The sequence below is a fragment of the Trachurus trachurus genome (assembly GCF_905171665.1).
Source record: "Trachurus trachurus genome assembly, chromosome: 1".
In the NCBI taxonomy this organism is placed as follows: Eukaryota; Metazoa; Chordata; class Actinopteri; order Carangiformes; family Carangidae; genus Trachurus; species Trachurus trachurus.
In genome coordinates, this window is record NC_139891.1 from 19,849,407 (window position 1) to 19,867,411 (window position 18,005).

Genomic DNA, 18,005 nt, shown 5'->3' on the forward strand with positions numbered 1-18,005 from the left:
TGTACTGCCTAGCAACGGTTAAGTTATCTCTTACATTGCAAGGAAGATGTTTTAGAAACTTTGCCTCTCAAAGCCGTTTGCATACCTCCACTATCTTCAAGGCGGCTTTGTAATTAAAACTATACAGGTCTTCACAAAACCTTCATGCAAGACAGGACATAATGATCAACATGGCTGAATGAACACTCAGTATTTTTCCATCACAAGCGCTGACTGACTGACTGACTGACTGACTGTAGAAACTGTAGGATATAAAGATTGTATATTGTGATGTGCAAAAATATTATTATTGATATGATTATTGTGTTTTCAATTTGGAATACAGGAACCAGCTGAAGGCTCTGGAAAGATTAAGCGAAAGTGCACAGAGAAATTAAAACTGGTGGGGCGCTGTGACCACTGACACTGTCAATTATAGCTCAGCCATGGAGCCGAACTAGCCGAGAGGCTTGTCTGGCTTAGAGGGAGTGGATGATATTGGAGAAGGAGAATGGGCTGAACTTGTATCCGGTCCCACTGTAGAACTTACTCTGAAACTCAACCCTGAAGAAACACATGGAGACAGAGCTCAGAACAGTGGAGGATCAGAGAAATAGGTTTGTCAGAAAGGATGTAATGTTATGATACGTGTGTGTGTGTGTGTGTGTGTGTGTGTGTGTGTGTGTGTGTGTGTGTGTGTGTGTGTGTGTGTGTGTGTGTGTGTGTGTGTGTGTGTGTGTGTGTGTGTGTGTGTGTGTGTGTGTGTGTGTGTGTGTGTGTGTGTGTGTGTGTCTTACCAGTGCAGGCGGAGGGCATGTAGGAACGCTGACATCCCCTCCATCACCAGGAGGATGGAAACAGTGAGTGTAGCAAAGAAGCAGAATATGACAACCAGAACTACAGATCCCAGCATCCCTCGCCAAGAAAGGGAAACACGCAGTACCATCATCCACAGCAAATCTGACAGCTCTGGCGGGGAAGCACAACACACAACACACACACACACACACACACCAGGTGCCCTTTACAATACAACTGAAAGAAATATCTTTTGGATCAGTGGTTGAGTTAATTTAATGTGTCAAAACTGGCCTGTGTCACATGTGTGTGTTTGTGAGTGCGTGTGTTTTAGGTTTACTTACGTGCATGTGCAAGGCTGAGGGCCCACAGTCTGAGGTAGGAGGCCGTGTTGGAGATGCACCCCAGACAGTACTCTATGGTGTGAATGCTCTGGTTCATTAACACCTCAAATGCATCAAACTCCTACAGCAACAAAAAGACGATTCATAGGTTCAAAAACAGATTCATATACGAGCTAGATGACACAACCTGGTGAGTGCAGCGGTGAGAGCCTCAAATCAATAAGAGCTGTTAGTTCAGACACGCTCAGACTTTCCCAGACCTCAGACCTCTGCTATGGTGTGAGGACAGATCATTAACTTCCCAACAGCGACTGAGTCCACATCTGAATCTGAATCTGAACCTGAATCTATTTTCCTCACCTTCTCCTCCTCTTCCTCCTCCTCCCTACTGCCTCCCTCCAGGTCTCCCATCAGGGCGTTGATAGAACTGGTGTCCGTCACTGTTGACTGCTTTCTTTCCTGACACACACACGCACACACACGCACACACACACACACACACACACACACACACACACACACACACACACACACACACACACACACACACACACACACACACACACACACACACACACACACACACACACACACACACACACACACACACAGTAAATGAGTGCCCTTTACCTGCAGGTGAACTTGTGATCTCCACTGTGAAGAGAAGACCACTGTGTCATCGGACAGGTGACCACATTATAGAGCAACATGGAGGATTTAAATGCTTACTGTTGTGGGTCGACCACTGTGATGGTACCACAGGTAGAGAGGTTTCCCTAGCAACAATACAGGAACTGATGCCAGAGCCACGACGACCACTGCTCTCTGGATTATCCTCTGCAGGAGGAGACAGAGTGGAGGCGGTGGGAGCGGTATGAGCGGTGAGTCGTTGTTGCCTCAAACAGAGGTGTGAGTGACTCTGACTCACCTGGCCCGGGTGCAGCGGCAGGACGTCCTCGCTGTCGGTGAAGAGGAGCATGTTGATGAAGTGCAGGAGGATGCTGGGAGCTCGGTCCGACTGGCCCGGCCCGTAGGCCAGCCACTTGTAAACGATCAGAAACACCAGATAGCCAAACAGACTCAGCATGAAGACCAGCTGTGGGAGCAGAACCAGAAACACCATAACCCGCTGCCCTCGGTGTCTGCAGAGAGAGAGGAGACGCTGTGAACATGTCCCACGTGTCGTACATACTGCCGTCCATCGTCATCCAGTAGAGATGTGATTCTATACTGATTTAAAATAAATTCATAAATCAAACAAATTATGAATATTCTTCTTGAAAGAAGTTTAGCTATTCCTATAAATGGTGCGGTACTGGTGTCTCCTTTACATGTGAAATGTGTTTTGTAAGTGGTGGAAAACATAAAGGTATATGTTTTTTGTTGTTGTTGTTTATTTGTAATGGGACTGCATATTCATGAACATACAAAAACCTGTGGTAAAAATGTCAGATTTAGCTCTTGAGCTAATTTCCACCTGCTTCTTCCTTCACGATGCATTTCAGATTTTATCATGTCACGACATCTGCAACTATACACTTTTACTGTAAGATCTGATAGTCAGTGGGGACTTTGTCATGTACAGAGCCACTAAAAACAAATTAAAGGATACAACTTGTTAGAAATCACCTGAAACTTGTGTGTGCACATCACGGGTGCGTCCCAATACTCAAACAAATAGCACTACACATCTGTCTTATCCTCCCTTCATATATACATACAAAATGTATCATGATATATTAGTATATATAACCACAAGGTAAATCAAGAATTGTTTTTCAACAATCAAAATAATTTTTTTTTAAATTGTGCACCCACAGAGAGTATTGTGTGTTTCAGTACCTGTAGTTGAGGTATGACAGACAGACTCCAAAGGTCATGTGAACAACTCCTATTATTATGGACATCTTCATCTTATAGGAATTCAGAAATGATAAGTGGTTGCTAGCAAGATGCCAGATCTGTAGGAGATGATGACGAAGAAGAGAAAATGATCAATTAAGAAACAAAAGAGACAAAAAAATTAAAAATTAAAATGAAAAAAAAGGATAAGATGATGAGGAATACAAATTATTATGCAACAAAACAGCATAATAATAAAATTGAAGACAGAGTGGAGGCCAATGAATGACAGAGGGAGAAAAGGAGAGAAGTAAAAGCATCTCGACCCTCAACACTAATTTCTTCTTCCAACTGACAATATGCACAATGACAGTATAATGTGCTTTAGTGACTCATGTATTATCCTCCTGTAACAAAATCGGGTTTGTAAGCTGTGCAGCAGGTTATCAGGAGGGGAAACTAACTGTCCACTTCAGGAGGAGGTTGTGGTGAATGGACGGATGTGAAAAGGACACACAGCAGCCATGTTGGATTCCTATGTGACTTAAGCAGTTGATGGTATCTCTGCTATCAATGACGGTTTTGTTGTTATTATTGCAATCATGACGACAAGGATCATCTAATTTGGAGGAATTATAGCTATTTTAACCCAAATCACAGTCCTTTCCTGATTGTAATCAAGCCATAAAAGTTTGTATAAAAAGTGAGCACACTCAATATCGATTTGGAAAAAAAAAAACTGTTTACAGGTGTACGGCAAAAGAGGCTCAGAGAGAAACACAAACAACCAGCACTCATGCGGGTCGAGCTTTCTTCAAAGCTTCTTGCTGAAATGCGCATGTTGTAGACTAGCCCACTGCTGCCTGGATTAAAAAGGTTAAGAAGTTGTTTGACCCGCACGAGTGTTGGCTCTTTGTGTATATTACTGTTTTTATAGTAATCACAGCTGTGAAGGTAGGCACATCACTCTTGGTACAGTCTCTGTGTATATTGTTATAACTGACAACTATAGTTGCTATCATAGTGGAGAAATGGTAGACATGGTAGACAACAATCACTCAGTGAAACATGCAGTCAAAGAGGAAAACAGCTTTTTGACACAACCTGAGGGGACAAGAGGAAAAAGACAGGGTGAGGGAGACAGAGTGGCAGAGGGAGGACGAGCTCAGGACTCATACTGGGTCGATCCCGAAAGGGTACGGCCCCTGGAAGACTCCAGTGATGTTGGGGTCCAGGCTGAGATACTGGCTCCCTCTGAGGATTTCATCACTGCAGACACAATGATTACAGTGTAATGATTAGTAATATCATTAGACACACAACATGCGTGTGTGTGTGTGTGTGTGTGTGTGTGTGTGTGTGTGTGTGTGTGTGTGTGTGTGTGTGTGTGTGTGTCACCTCCAGTTCATGGGTCTCAGATGCCATCCTGAGGTGAAGAGGCTGAGGCCTCTGCTGAAACAGTCGTTATAGATGGCTCCGGTGTAGACCGAGAACAGGCCCATTAGTAAGATCATGTAGCGACTGGTGTACACCATCCTCCACATCTACACACACACAGATACACACACTCCATGAAAACGATTGTGATTGTGACTTGTTGTTCATCATAATACTTCACGTTAGGGGTTGCACGACTTCAGATTTTTAAAAGTCGACTCTAATGTTATGAAAGTCGAGTCGACGTCGACTAGTCGCTGATGACGTCATTCATATTTTTCCCATCAAAAATTACAGGAGGAGGGAAATGCTTGGCAACAATCTGTAGATTATTCACTGACAGACGCTCATGCACAGAAATTAGTCCACAGAACAGCAGCTTTAGCCTATAAACAACAAGCTGTAAATCAGTTTGTTTTTCTGTAACATGCACTCCTATACAAGTGCAAAAGATAATAATGTAGCTACTGTCCGTTAAACAATTAGGGAGGAAAACGACACGCAGGCCTCGTCACCATCACAGTCCTGCTCACTCACAGTTTCACTCACAGTTTTTTTTTTCACAGTTTTTCTGGTTGGTTGTTGCTGTTGTTGGTTGTCGTTGTGCGCGACGTAAAGCTGTCGATATGAGCGGAGTTTTTTTTTTTTTTTTTTTAAATTGCCGACAGCCCGACACACTGGCCGCGGAAGCGCAGCGCCTCACAGGCGCTTGGCGTCTCACAGGCAGCAGCTTCTCCTGCTCTCTCCGCTCCGGTCAAACATCGACCCGTCTGTAGGCTACAGGTCTGTCTCTAGCGCTGTGTGTATGGATGTGTGTCTTGTGTGCAGACGCAACTGACAAATATCTAGGCGGACAAGCAAACTTAATCATCATTTATTTTATTTTGAAAATCGACCGGATTCTCTCGCCTTTTCTGTGCCCGACTTCCTGTCTGGTACGCGCTCGTTCCATCCAGCTTGACGGCGCTCGTATTTTTTTCATTCAGCGCACTCAGCTGTTGTTTCAAGCCGCTACTCTTGTAGCCTACTGTTACATGATCAGCGACTAGTCGACGTCAAGCTCAAAACGTCATTGTGGAGCAGTAAAGTCGACTAGTCGATTAGTCGACTAGTCTGTGCAACCCCTACTTCACGTTGAATAAAGACCTTGAGTATGTTTTCAGAACTTCATGAAGTCATCGTGAAGCTGACCTTTGGATATACAATTGAATTGATTCTTATCAAGTCAATCAGGGAAAAGTAAACTTCCATAATTGCCTCGTTCTTCAGCTAAACAGACAAAAACATTCAGGTTTCAGGGTGAGGGAGACAGAGTGGCAGAGGGAGGACGAGCTCAGGACTCATACTGGGTCGATCCCGAAAGGGTACGGCCCCTGGTCAACTGGATCAGTTCAAGGCTCAATTTCTGTCCCAGTGTCTACCCCCAAGTATTTTTAAAACAGCTCTGTTGTGTGTGGATCACCACCTCACTCCCAGTGTGTGTGTTCTTGTCCTCCTGCAGGATCATCCAGAGAGCGGCCGCACACATCAGCAGACCATGACCCATATCGCCAAACATCACCGCAAACAGGAAGGGGAATGTCACTATGGTGTAGACAGCTGTTTAACAAACAAATATCATACACATGTTATTTGGCTTATAAACCTGGATTTTTCTTTGTTAAAATATATTTAAAGTAATAAAAGTAATACATACTCATTGTGAAGGTGATTAAACGTGACATTAGCAGTAACCCTGTACGGTGTGTGCACATTACCTGGGTTGACCTCCCTGTATCTGGCCACTCCATAGGCCTCCACGATGCTTTGAAAAGCAGCTGTGAAAGAGTTGGTGATGAACAGGGTGGGAGGGGGAGAAGAGTAGGAGGAGGAGGGGAGACGGTTGTAGAAGGAGTCCACAGCACTGCCACTTCTCCTCTGATAGAAAAAAAACAGAGGGAGAGAAAACTGTGAGGGTTTGCAGACATCAGCTTTCTGTATCATCAGTGGACTCACAGTTCAACACCAGAGGCCCTCTGGGTTCACCATGGTAGCTGCTGCTGAACATCTTACCTGCACCTTAGTGCCCCGATAACTAATAATAATAATAAACCCATGGAGTCAGTTCATAACAGGTTCAAAGTTCAGGTGAGGAGGACAAACAGGTTAAATTAAGTCAGATAACAAAAAGTTACCCTGGGTGTGTTGAGCTTGATTCATAGTGTAGGAGGAAAAACAATCAACACCTTCCCCTGACATCGTGCACACTCACCGTGCCCTCGATGAGAGCGCTCTGCAGCAGAAGCAGCTTCCTCACTGGGCACCAGGCTTCTGCTATCAGACATTTGTCGGTAACAGAGGGACTGCACAGGTTCAGGACTGTATGGACAGACTTGCACTTCCCCACACGCACCTGAAGGCAACACAAAGAAACGTATTAGTGCGTAGTGCTATCACACATCATTGCTGGTTGTTGTTGACCGAAAGATGCATTAATCGGCTGTCGTACATTTTGATGAATTACTGTATTGTGCATCGACCGGTGTTTAGGCATCAATGGGAAGTAGGGGGAACAAACACAGATGATAATACACATACATAACTCCAACGGCCAGATTATGTTCAGTGCATGAGACTTTACAGTCTACAATTGATCATATAGTTGAAACAGTTTCTACTCGAAGTGTCTTCAAAGTACAGACATGACAGGACATGACAAACAGCTTCCCACAAGAGACGCAGGAGAAACTGAGAAAAGGGCAAACTAAATTGAGCAACCTGTTCAGAGGCAAAACTGAACAGGAGTCAACATGAAGTTGTTCAGAGGAGGCAGGAGTTGGTACCTTCCACTGTGGCAGAGCGGATTCACAATGACACAGCAGCTGCTGCAGGTAACTCTCAGTCTTGGACAGCACCTGGACGGGACAGGGACAAACCTGGAGTCACTGCTGCTGACAGAAAAACACTGCTGCTCTATCACAGGTCTGAAATCTCATTGAAAACAAAAACAAAATCATGCCGTACCAGTGTGATATCCTCTATCCTGGTGTACACATCTCCCAGGATTTCCTGTCTCTCCTCTTCACTCTCTGGGTATTTAAACGTGTTGGTATGGAAACTACACAAAATAAGAGCACAACACCATGAAATAAAAACACAACAACACAAGCTCTCTCAGCCCATCACCCATCAGATCATCTAACTGGGAGGAAAAATCTCAAACTAACCAGTCACAGATTTTCTGGACTCTGTGACCGATGGTGTCGCCCCAGTATGAGATGAGAAAGACCGTCCACTTCACCATTTCACCCTGGGAGTAGAGGAAGAGATCGAAACAAGTCCTTTAATGTTACTCAGATGTCACTTATAGGACAATGTGAGAATTGTTTTACAATTATTATCATTACTAACGAATTATCGGAAATCTGAATTTCTCTTTGGGGATAAATATCTGTCTAGTTATCTATCTAGTAGTCGGACTGCTGTTGATCAAATGCAGCCTCTGAAAGAAGCAATAGATAATTTCATGACCAGTATGAGAGGAATAATAATAACCGATGCACATTTTCTCTATTAAAATAACTTGACTGCTCACTCTCTGATTAGTTTAAAGTGGACCTGATGTGAGAAAGGAGAAGGACCTGCTCTATAAAACCAAATCAGGTCGTCTCTACCGTCTCAGGTGTCTCCAGCCTTTCCTCCATCTCCTGGAAATCAGCAATGATGTATCCTCGACAAGCTCTCCACAGGAGCCGCTCAAAGGCCAACACTCGCCATGAATGGACCACCCCCACGACAAAACTGTAAGGAGGCCAGACAGAGGACGGACTTGTACAACACTCAGGGAGAGAGACGGAGAGAGAGAGAGAGAGAGAGAGAGAGAGAGAGAGAGAGAGAGAGAGAGAGAGAGAGAGAGGGAGGGAGAGTGTGTACTGACCTGAGGTGCATATCCTGACCACACTCCATGGTGTCCAGAGATGGAGGAAGAGGACGTGTGAACTGAAAGTGCACATACACGAACACATCCCAGTGAAACAATCGGAGGAGAAATGGAAACATCACAACCACACTCACTCTGTACCTGTGACTCAGTGAGTGAGTGCGTGAGAGTCAGGACGGCACGATACTGACGGAGCTGGATCAGCTGAGTCCTCAGACTGTTCCTGTTTTTTAACACCTGGGAGCGGAGGACAAGGTCAAAGGTCAAGAGCTGGAAACAAGGACACTGACAAGATCAATGGAAAGACTCGTGGACATAAATGTGAATAAGGATCAGGCATAGGGACAAACGGTGTGAGTCGGTGTGTGTGTGTGTTTCAGAAGGTATAGTTTAGATGTGATTCATTATGTTGGAGATCCTCACAAAGATACAAGTGCAAGTTTGTGTGTCAGCACCTCTTGTAATTCTCCGGCCAGTCGTTCACTCTCTTCTTCGATCATTAACAGCTCCCTGGGCTGAGGAGCTGACAGGGCCGGACTGAGCAGCTCAGTCAGAGGAGGAGACCAGGAGCAACCAACCTCCTGCTCCAGGAAGGCTGGACACCGAGGAAGAGGAGACAAAATAGCATGATGGAGGAGTTATATAAGCCTGAGACACAGGAGGAAGCTGCAGAGAAAAGATATTCAGTGCATCATCTATCTTAGCCATGCAGCATCACAGGAGGGCCGGAGCCAAGCCAAATCATTATCACATATTTTCATCTTCTGGACATAATGTATGAAGATAAATGTTAAAAACATGTATAAAAGTATATAGTCAAATTTGTATCCATACTGTTCAAAAAATATATTAATGATGAGTTTTGTATGCCATAACATATTTGTGAAGAATGTATATTCATTGATAAATTAGTAGAATATAACACAAACCTAAGAAGAATAGCCATAAAAACACAACTGAGGTGCTGTTGTTGTTTTCTTATTTCTGCCGTTTTTATGCAGTGGTCATTAAAAACAAGTAAACACAGCAAAGATTCAAAACTAAAGGACTATTTCTTCATTTCCAAAGTTTCAAGCAATCTTTTCCAAGTTTAAACTGAGCAGTTCAAACATAATGCAGCACAACATGATTTGAACATGAATTTTCTCCTGTGAGGGACATAGTGTATCATCAATCACATTTTCAAAATAAAAGAAAATGCATTCACTGACTAGAATCTGCTTCAAAGAGTACTTACAGAAATGTAGTAGAGTCAAAAGTACAATATTTGTATTTTAAGTGTAGTGAAGTAAAACTCAAGTAAAGAACAAATGCTTAAAACCTAATAGGCTAATATATTTAAGTACAGGACTCAAGTAAATGTATTTTGTCACTGTTCACCCTAACCTTTAACCTGAAGAGTCATTGCTGGTGTCTCGGTTATAACTCACCAAATGTCTTCTCCATCTCCTCACACCTCCTGATCTCGTTCACAAACTTCCTCTGGAACAAGTTCACATCAGGGTTGAGCTGAGCCACAGGGAGGAAAACAGATGGACGCAAATAAAACTCTTGACTTGATGATCTTAGTTTCAGCAACACACTTAAAAAACATTCAGAGTTTATGGGCAACCATGTCCAAACACCTTGTTTTCTGTAAAATGAAACAACATTCAGTATTTAATGTCGGAGCTTAATGATGTCTGTTTGTGGTGTCAAAATACAAGTATGTTGTTGTCAGTCACTCACATCTCTGAACTCCAGCAGTCCCAGTTCTCCCAGCTCGCTCACACAGTTGTAGGCTGATCCAGACTGCAGGAAGATCTGGACCAGACACACCTCTTCGCTTCGCAGCAGTGCTCCCATGACAACCACCTGAAGGACAAGGTGGTGGTCCCTATAGCGGCATACAGCTAAACCGGATGAGACTTTGTCCAAAAGCTCCAACGACTATCACTTACTGTCTGTCGGCAGGAACCAGGGATAAATGAATATAGATTTTAGTTTAGTTAGTTTATTCCTTCGGTGTCTGCATCGAGTAGAGACCCCGGTAACTTCTGTTGCAGACTGTTGTGGTGGACAGGAAGAGATTTGGGGGGAAAGTATAATGACAAACCCATGAAAGCTATCCTCCTTCATGTGACCAAAGGCAGAAGTCACAGTAATTGTATTAGAAGAGAGGGGGAGGCACTGAGTCAGCATTGTAGATGACTGAATGAAGGCTTTTTTGCTTCTTCTTTTTTTTGCGCATGACATACATTTTAAGATGCCCAAGACATGTTCATGAACTTTTCTCTTTTTTTGTTTTCACAAAACAAGACATAAAATTATTCCTCCTCAGGAACTTGATGACATTCATACACAGGACATGTTCCATTAAAAAAAAACATATATACACTTACATATTATAGAATAAAAATACCTGACACAAAATAGATTTTGTTCATATTGGATATTCAGTAGTCTGAAACTGAATGAACCTGATCTTAAATTAGAGTTTGGTGCCTGTTGTCAGTTAGGGAGAGGTTACTAACAGAGAGGTTCCTCTCAATATTTCAGAACAGGCCTCAGATATAATCAGGGATGAGGGCGGTGGCTAAGGACTTGGCCATCTGTCACAATACACCTTATTCTGAAAAAAACAGACCAAAAGTTGAAGGTAAGTAAAATTAAGTACATGATTACCATAATATTACTGTTAACTTATGGCTATTTTTAGCCTCCCCTGTTTTATTGTTCACTTATATCCAAAGTGATTTTAGACTTTTTCAAATGCTGTATAGTCATGCACATGTTGTAGCTGATTATAATTCAACAGCGCCCCCTAGAGACCACGAGACTCTGATTACTCACCTGCAGCACGAGGTCTCATCAGGAGCCACTTGTGCTGAACATCTTACAATAATTTAAAAAATGACTGAAAAGCAGATTCAAGTACTTTTCAGTTAATGTGAAAAAAAATTATATATCTATATATTAGAATATAATATATTCTACTTTCAACAATGCTGTTCAAATGAATGAGAAAAATCAGGTTTGCATGTTATAGACTGAGGGTAAAACCTATAGGCCTGCGTGCACTGTTGAAGGTGGGAGGAGGGGTGAGGTGGGGGGAGGTTTATCGTCCTGAGTACTACTGTCCTAATCCGGTTTTAGAGAAGAGAGGCTTAGTGGAGCCTCAGGTTAGGTTGACCATAAATATTAGCTCTCAGAGGACCGGGAGAGAAACCAAGACCTCTTGTGAGACCCCACTTTGATTATTTTTCTCCTAATCTGAAATCAACCTCTCTCTCTCTCTCTCTCTCTGTCTGTCTCTCTCTCTCTCTCTCTCTCTCTCTCCCTCGTGTCCAGTCTCCTGGAGTTCTGGACTGGATTTCTACTGGGCACACTTTGGAGGCCATCTTACTCTACTTAGAGGCCGCTGTAGGGCTACAGAGAGTGGCTGCAACGTCTGTGGGACTTTGTGCTTGCTATCTTCAAGTTTATACGTTTATACCTGAGGTAGCAACTCTTCCTCCTTCTCCTCCTCCTCCTCCTCCTCCTCCTCCTCCTCAGGATGAAGGACCGACTGGCACAGCTGAAGGAGGTAGGCTGGGTTTGGGTCTGCATGGTTTCTGTGCCAGGGTTAGCCTACAACATCATAAAATCTGTGTATTTCAATAGATATTGACATCTATATATTTCAAATTCTATACAGGAGAAGGACCACATGTGAAAAAAGTTATTTTTACTTTTTTTTTAAGTGAGTTTAAAGTCAGAATTCAGAGGGGGAAAAAATCACATGGTGCTAATGTTCTTCCGTAAAATATGCACCCAAACATTGTGTAAGATATGAGTATGTTTTATTTTATATAATTCAGTGTAATCAATTGTTTATCATTATTTAATCAATTGTATTCATTATTATTGTGAGTGGAGATTGGGGATGGTTGAAACATGGGTCAGCTGTAACACTCCAATCAGAAACAAGTTAGGAATCAGCTGGTCTCTGTAGTCCTTATTCCAGCAGCCTGTGACAGACAGTAGACTATTTTAGACTGAAAAAATACATTTTGATGTAAAAAGTATATTATAACTTTATTTTGTGACATCAGGCTGCTTTGCTGTATAATTCTTCAATCTTATGATCACTGTGATTCAGTGTAGGTATTGTTCATTGTTGTCAGTGCTAGCGTTTTGGCTGTTAGTTGTAAATGAATGCCTGCTAATGAAGAGTCTTCATTAGTTGTAACAACACAACATTCACACAGAAACACTTACAGACACACAAATGTTCAACTGTTGTAGCATCTGAACATTTGCACTTTTTATTCAGTTTAATTATTTATCACTACTGGGACTGACAGTGAAATTACAAACTACAGCTGATATCTTTGTAACACAAACAAAATGTGTCTGTGGTCCTGAAATGTTACAATGACCACCTAGCTATTCCAAGTCAATTATAACACACACTGAGGTGAAATGTGATATTATAGGACACAAGGGACCAATACTTGATAATGCAACACATAATATGTTGCATTATTATAAGCTGCTTCCTCACAATAACTAGCCTACTCGTGTGCAAAGTGAATCAGGAGCTTTTTTAATTGCTCCTGGTTGAGGAAGTTGGAAGTGTCACAACTGACCCATGAAACCTAAGAAGTGGCTGATCTGGTAAAATGAAGGTTAAAATAGATTCAGAGAGATTATTGTACTTTTTTTTTTATATCAGCGCTGCTAGAGTATGACACCAAATGTACAGTGTGTGTGTGTGTGTGTGTGTCTAACAGAAGAGTGATGCTCCAGGTGACGACATTCAGGTTCCTGTGGAGAATGAGGCCTTTATGGACGACTTCTTTGCTCAGGTATTCAGTCCCTCTGTGTCTGCTCCTCACATGTCTATAAGACTATACATTTCATCATTGTTGATCTGTGTGCGTGTGTATTTGTGTGTTCCAGATTGAAGATATCCGCACGAGTATCGACAAGATTGATGAGAGCGTCACAGAAATAAAAAAACTCTACTCCACCATCTTGTCGGCCCCCACGCCTGACCCGAGTGACTGACACAAACACACACATCTTAATAACACACATAATTATTAACATCATTTTATAGCTTTAGTTTTACTTAACAAAGTGTACTTGCTGTAAACTCTCACTCTCACTCTATCTCCTCCAGAGACACAAGATGATGTTGAGGCTCTCACGAATGAGATCAAGAAGTCGGCCAACAATGCCAGAAACAAACTCAAAAGTCAGTGTCTCGTCTTTTCACTTTCACTGTCTGTCTCACTGTCTCTCTCACGATACATGCAATCTACACGTGCCCATAGTTTTAATCCAGTTTTGTTTCTGTTGCACTGTGGTGTGTTTACACGTTTCTGTGAATTTCTGGAAAAGACTAATTTGAAGCTCTGTCGTTTTGATCATTCTCTCTCTCTCTCTCTCTCTCTCTCTCTCTCTCTCTCTCTCTCTCTCTCTCTCTCTCTCTCTCTCTCTGTATTTATCTGCAGGTATTGAGCGTCAGCTTGAGTCGAACACAGATGAGAGAGCCTCAGCTGATCTCAGGATACGTAAATCACAGGTCAGACAATACAACATCACACGACAAGTTTGTCTGACCTGAACACTTGAGTGTGTGGGAGTCAAAGGGTGGAGAGGTCGCACATTGCTCTCTGGTGCAATCTGTGAAATAAAGTGGGACTTAATCAGTTTGCAAAGAAAACTAAACCATACTAGGATGAGAGGAGAAGCAGACAGGGGATGTTGAGCTGTGTTACTGTATCATTCAGAAAGCTCTCCTTTGATCACTCACCTGTTGTTGCTAAAGCTCCAGAGCAGCCTGAGAGAGAAGATGTAAAACTACACTGAGACGATTTTTGATTCTTAAAATCATAAATATATCTTCTTATGGATCAGTGCTCAAAGTTAAACACATATATGGAGTGTTAAATCTACAAGGTGTCATATTACTGTAAAAGGAACTAGACGCTCTGTCAGTGTATTTGTGATATTGTTCAGCATCATGGACAGCAGCTCGTGAGTTACTGGTGACACAGTGAAGTTCTTAGCAGCTCTTGCCATAAACATTTCACAAACTAAATTCAAATGACTCTTAACCTTCATAAGATTGGATGGCTGGATCAGATTCAGGCAGGAACAAGGTGTGAGGACTTAACGCAGAGTTAACTGTCCCGAGAGGAGTGTTTAACATTAATTATTGTTATATTATTGTAATCTTTTTTATTTCCTACACGTCAAGCTTCACTGTACAGAGAGCAGAGCACTGAAATGAATATTGATTTAACTGAGCAAAACATTTGCATTCAGTAAACAGAGCATCTGCATTTTCCTTTTTACCCAGCATGCAATCCTCGCCAAGAAGTTTGTGGAGGTGATGACAAAGTACAATGAGGCTCAAATGGACTTCAGAGATAAGAGCAAAGGACGAATCGCCCGACAGCTGGAGATCAGTGAGCTACAGCTGAATTACTACACTAACACTTGACACACGTCACAGTCACACAAAGTCACAGAGGGAGTTATTTCTCCGATTACTTACTCTGATTACTCTGACATGACATGACCATGACATGGTTATTATCACCACTGTCCATTGTTGATGTCAGATATCATAATTATGTTTGTGTGTGTGTGTGTGTGTGTGTGTGTGTGTGTGTGTGTGTGTGTGTGTGTGTGTGTGTGTGTGTGTGTGTGTGTGTGTGTGTGTGTGTGTGTGTGTGTGTGTGTGTGTGTGTGTGTGTGTGTGTGTGTGTGTGTGTGTGTTAAACACCACAATAATCATTACGATACATAGATCATAGTTTGGGACAAGGGTGCGTAGTTGTCTCATACTTTTAGTCTATTGAAAGCAGAGGCGTATAGGTTTACATTTCAGAATGACAGCTATAAACCCCTTAAACCTCCCTTAAAGACACTAGAAATGCAGCCCCAGTACCTCCCTAAGTGGAGCTGTAGCAAGTGCATACTGATTTCCATGCACGTGAGGCATTCAGGGAACATTTTCAATCTACCAATAGTGTCCATGAGGGTGGGAGCCATTGACTGGAAGTGTTTGGATATTGATTACAACATTTCCATCACAGTCATGCACAACATAGAATCTCAGACAAGTTGATGAAACACAAACACAGATGTCCTGTGTTTTCCACTTATTTATGTTATGTGAGTAAAGCTATGTTTTACATGCTCACGTCACGTGATATTTGTTCCTGTTTGAGGTGACAACAGATTTGCAGCAGTCTGCCTCTCTGATATGAAACCGACTTCCTAATCTTTTTAAACAAAACATGATATGAATAGTATTGATATTGATATCCGCCTATATGGACTAGTGTTGAAAATTAGCAAGTGTGCTAAACACACCCAAGCAAAGCATCGGTCTGTCCACTGGAACAGCCTCAATGTATTTGTGATGTCCATATCAAATAAAATAAACATAAATATTTTGGGCTCAATCCTCCCACTCCTACTTTTATGTCAGTCAGGTATAGAGGTGCTTTGTCCATCTTGTTTTCAGACCTAAGTCCCTATTTTAACTTCAATTTAACCAGCTGTTGAGAGATGTTGATTTCAAACCAACCATAACCAACCTCTCTGTCCATCACAGCGGGGAAAGCGACAACTGATGAGGAGCTGGAGGAGATGCTGGAGGGAGGCAACGCAGCTGTCTTCACTGCCGGGGTGAGAATGACAGTGTATAGAGAAGGTCTCAGAGGCAGGAAATCAATGAGACCAGTAAAAAAAAAAAAAAAAAGGTCATCTGTGCAGCAGCTTAGGTTTTGTTGCTAGGCAATATCTGAAAAAGTAGCCATTTATGTAGTTTCCTAACCTTAATCCCATGACAACAGTCGATATTATAGTAACAAGGAGATGCACATCGTTGTCAGTAGTGTGCATGTCTTATTCTAACCATGGCAACCAAGGTCCAAAAGGCCTACCCTGTACTTTTGTAAAACAACAACCTGTACAGATGTTCAGGCTTCAGTATAAATGTGTGTGTTTGTAGTGGGAAAACTCCATTATCACAGCTGCCAGGAAGTAACATCTCAAAACGTATAATTATAATAGCAACTGAAGTGCTATTGAATGACTCAGTTAACTCACATTTAATTTGTCTCTTTAGTTGTTGTTTTTAGTTGGCTGATTATGATTTTGACGTTATTTTCAAGAATTGTCCTGGATCGTAAACACAGACAGACAGGTTCGGTGCTCCCTGAGGTCAGGTGTGGTCACTGGACAATCTGTGTTTATCCATTATGCATTCAAGTGAGCAGCTTGTGTGTCTGTTGTGTTGAGCCTCTACTGAACCTCCACTGTTTTACCATCGCATGTGTGAATATTTGAGTCATGATCTGTGATACTGATAATAAGAATTGTTCTATTCTTCACAATCATGATTTTTTTTTTCTGTTGCTTTGCCTTACTTTCATGTTAATATCATCTTAATATATATTGTTGTTGTTGTTGTTTTTCTTCTACACACACACATACACAGATCACAGAGTCTAAGATCAACCAGCAGGCCCTGAACGAGATTGAGGCTCGTCACAAAGACATCATGAGGCTGGAAAGCAGCATCAAAGAACTTCATGACATGTTTGTCGATATTGCCATGCTGGTGGAGAACCAGGTACACACACATACACACACACACAATGGAGAAATGTACTAATAACAAGTGAATGTTTAGCATGTAATTAAATTATGCAAATGCTGCACTATATCAGCGTCAGACATACATCTCTATTCTTGTCTCTTACGTGACTCCACCTTGTTGTCCACCCCTCCAGGGGGGCATGATTGACAGGATCGAGAGCAACATGGACCAGTCAGTGGGCTTCGTAGAGAGAGCCGTGGCCGACACCAAGAAAGCAGCCAAATACCAGCAGGAAGCACGCAGGGTGAGTGGATTCAGCAGCAACAGGAATGCAATGACCTGCTGAAACATTTTTAAAGGTCAATGCTGTATGAAGGTAGATGATGGTCCATGTTAAGTTTGATTATAAAGCAGGTCCAGGTTCTATATTAAAGTATCAAAGCCTCAGTCCACAGATAGATGCACACAGTCCGTATTCAGAAACCTGAAACAAGCGGTCAGGACATCCGTGACTTTGTGATGTCACAACACAAACCCTTATTTTAAAAATTCTAGGATTAATTTTTTAGTGCTAGAAAGATCAAAGTGGTGGCGGAAAGTTATTTTACAACTCTCTTACTGTTTTTTCTCTGCTTCCAGAAACAAATGATGATCTTCTGCTGCTGTGTGATTCTGTCCCTCATCCTCGGCTCGTTCCTCTACAGCTTCATCAAATAGAGAACCTGCAGGAGACCGCCCACCGTCTGAGTCCACACAGCAGAGGATGGGGCAGAGCGGAGCAGAGCAAAGCAGAGCTTGGGCCCAGTTTACTGTCGTTTCAACTCATTCACAATAGAAATAGAGATTTTACGTGTTTGCATTCATTCTCGGTTATGTCTGAATAGTTTCTACTGGTCCACCTCATACGGTCAGCATTCATGGACGTAAAATTAAACAAAATATTGGAAATATTTTTTAGTGCTGTGCAGTTAAACGCAACACCTCACACATGAAGTGTGTTATTACTGTAACGAGTCAGGAGTGAATAGCAGTGGCCGTTGGCATGTGAGTGAGGTGAAAGCTGAACCCTGTAGCAGGGATGCATGGCTACCACACATTG

The 18,005-nt window shown here is 42.3% G+C and overlaps 2 protein-coding genes across 2 annotated transcripts; one reads left to right on the forward strand and one right to left on the reverse strand.

Moving 5' to 3' along the window:
* Window positions 1-458: 458 nt before the first annotated feature.
* Window positions 459-10,164, reverse strand: tcirg1a (T cell immune regulator 1, ATPase H+ transporting V0 subunit a3a; the record flags this gene model as incomplete). Its single annotated transcript, XM_083977556.1, has 21 exons — window positions 459-543; window positions 777-948; window positions 1,122-1,242; window positions 1,482-1,580; window positions 1,851-1,958; window positions 2,050-2,263; window positions 2,964-3,082; window positions 4,142-4,232; window positions 4,362-4,507; window positions 5,863-5,999; window positions 6,158-6,317; window positions 6,652-6,792; window positions 7,223-7,294; window positions 7,404-7,497; window positions 7,607-7,689; window positions 8,054-8,180; window positions 8,317-8,378; window positions 8,461-8,556; window positions 8,775-8,914; window positions 9,750-9,828; window positions 10,048-10,164. The coding sequence occupies 21 exons, from the start codon at window positions 10,162-10,164 to the stop codon at window positions 459-461; spliced, it is 2,463 nt and encodes an 820-aa protein (XP_083833682.1).
* Window positions 10,165-11,854: 1,690 nt separating this feature from the next.
* Window positions 11,855-17,623, forward strand: stx3a (syntaxin 3a; the record flags this gene model as incomplete). Its single annotated transcript, XM_083981139.1, has 10 exons — window positions 11,855-11,884; window positions 13,074-13,148; window positions 13,243-13,342; window positions 13,466-13,540; window positions 13,800-13,870; window positions 14,651-14,759; window positions 15,917-15,990; window positions 16,805-16,939; window positions 17,100-17,210; window positions 17,546-17,623. 10 exons carry the CDS (start codon window positions 11,855-11,857, stop codon window positions 17,621-17,623), a joined length of 858 nt encoding a protein of 285 aa, XP_083837265.1.
* Between the last annotated feature and the right edge of the window lie 382 nt (window positions 17,624-18,005).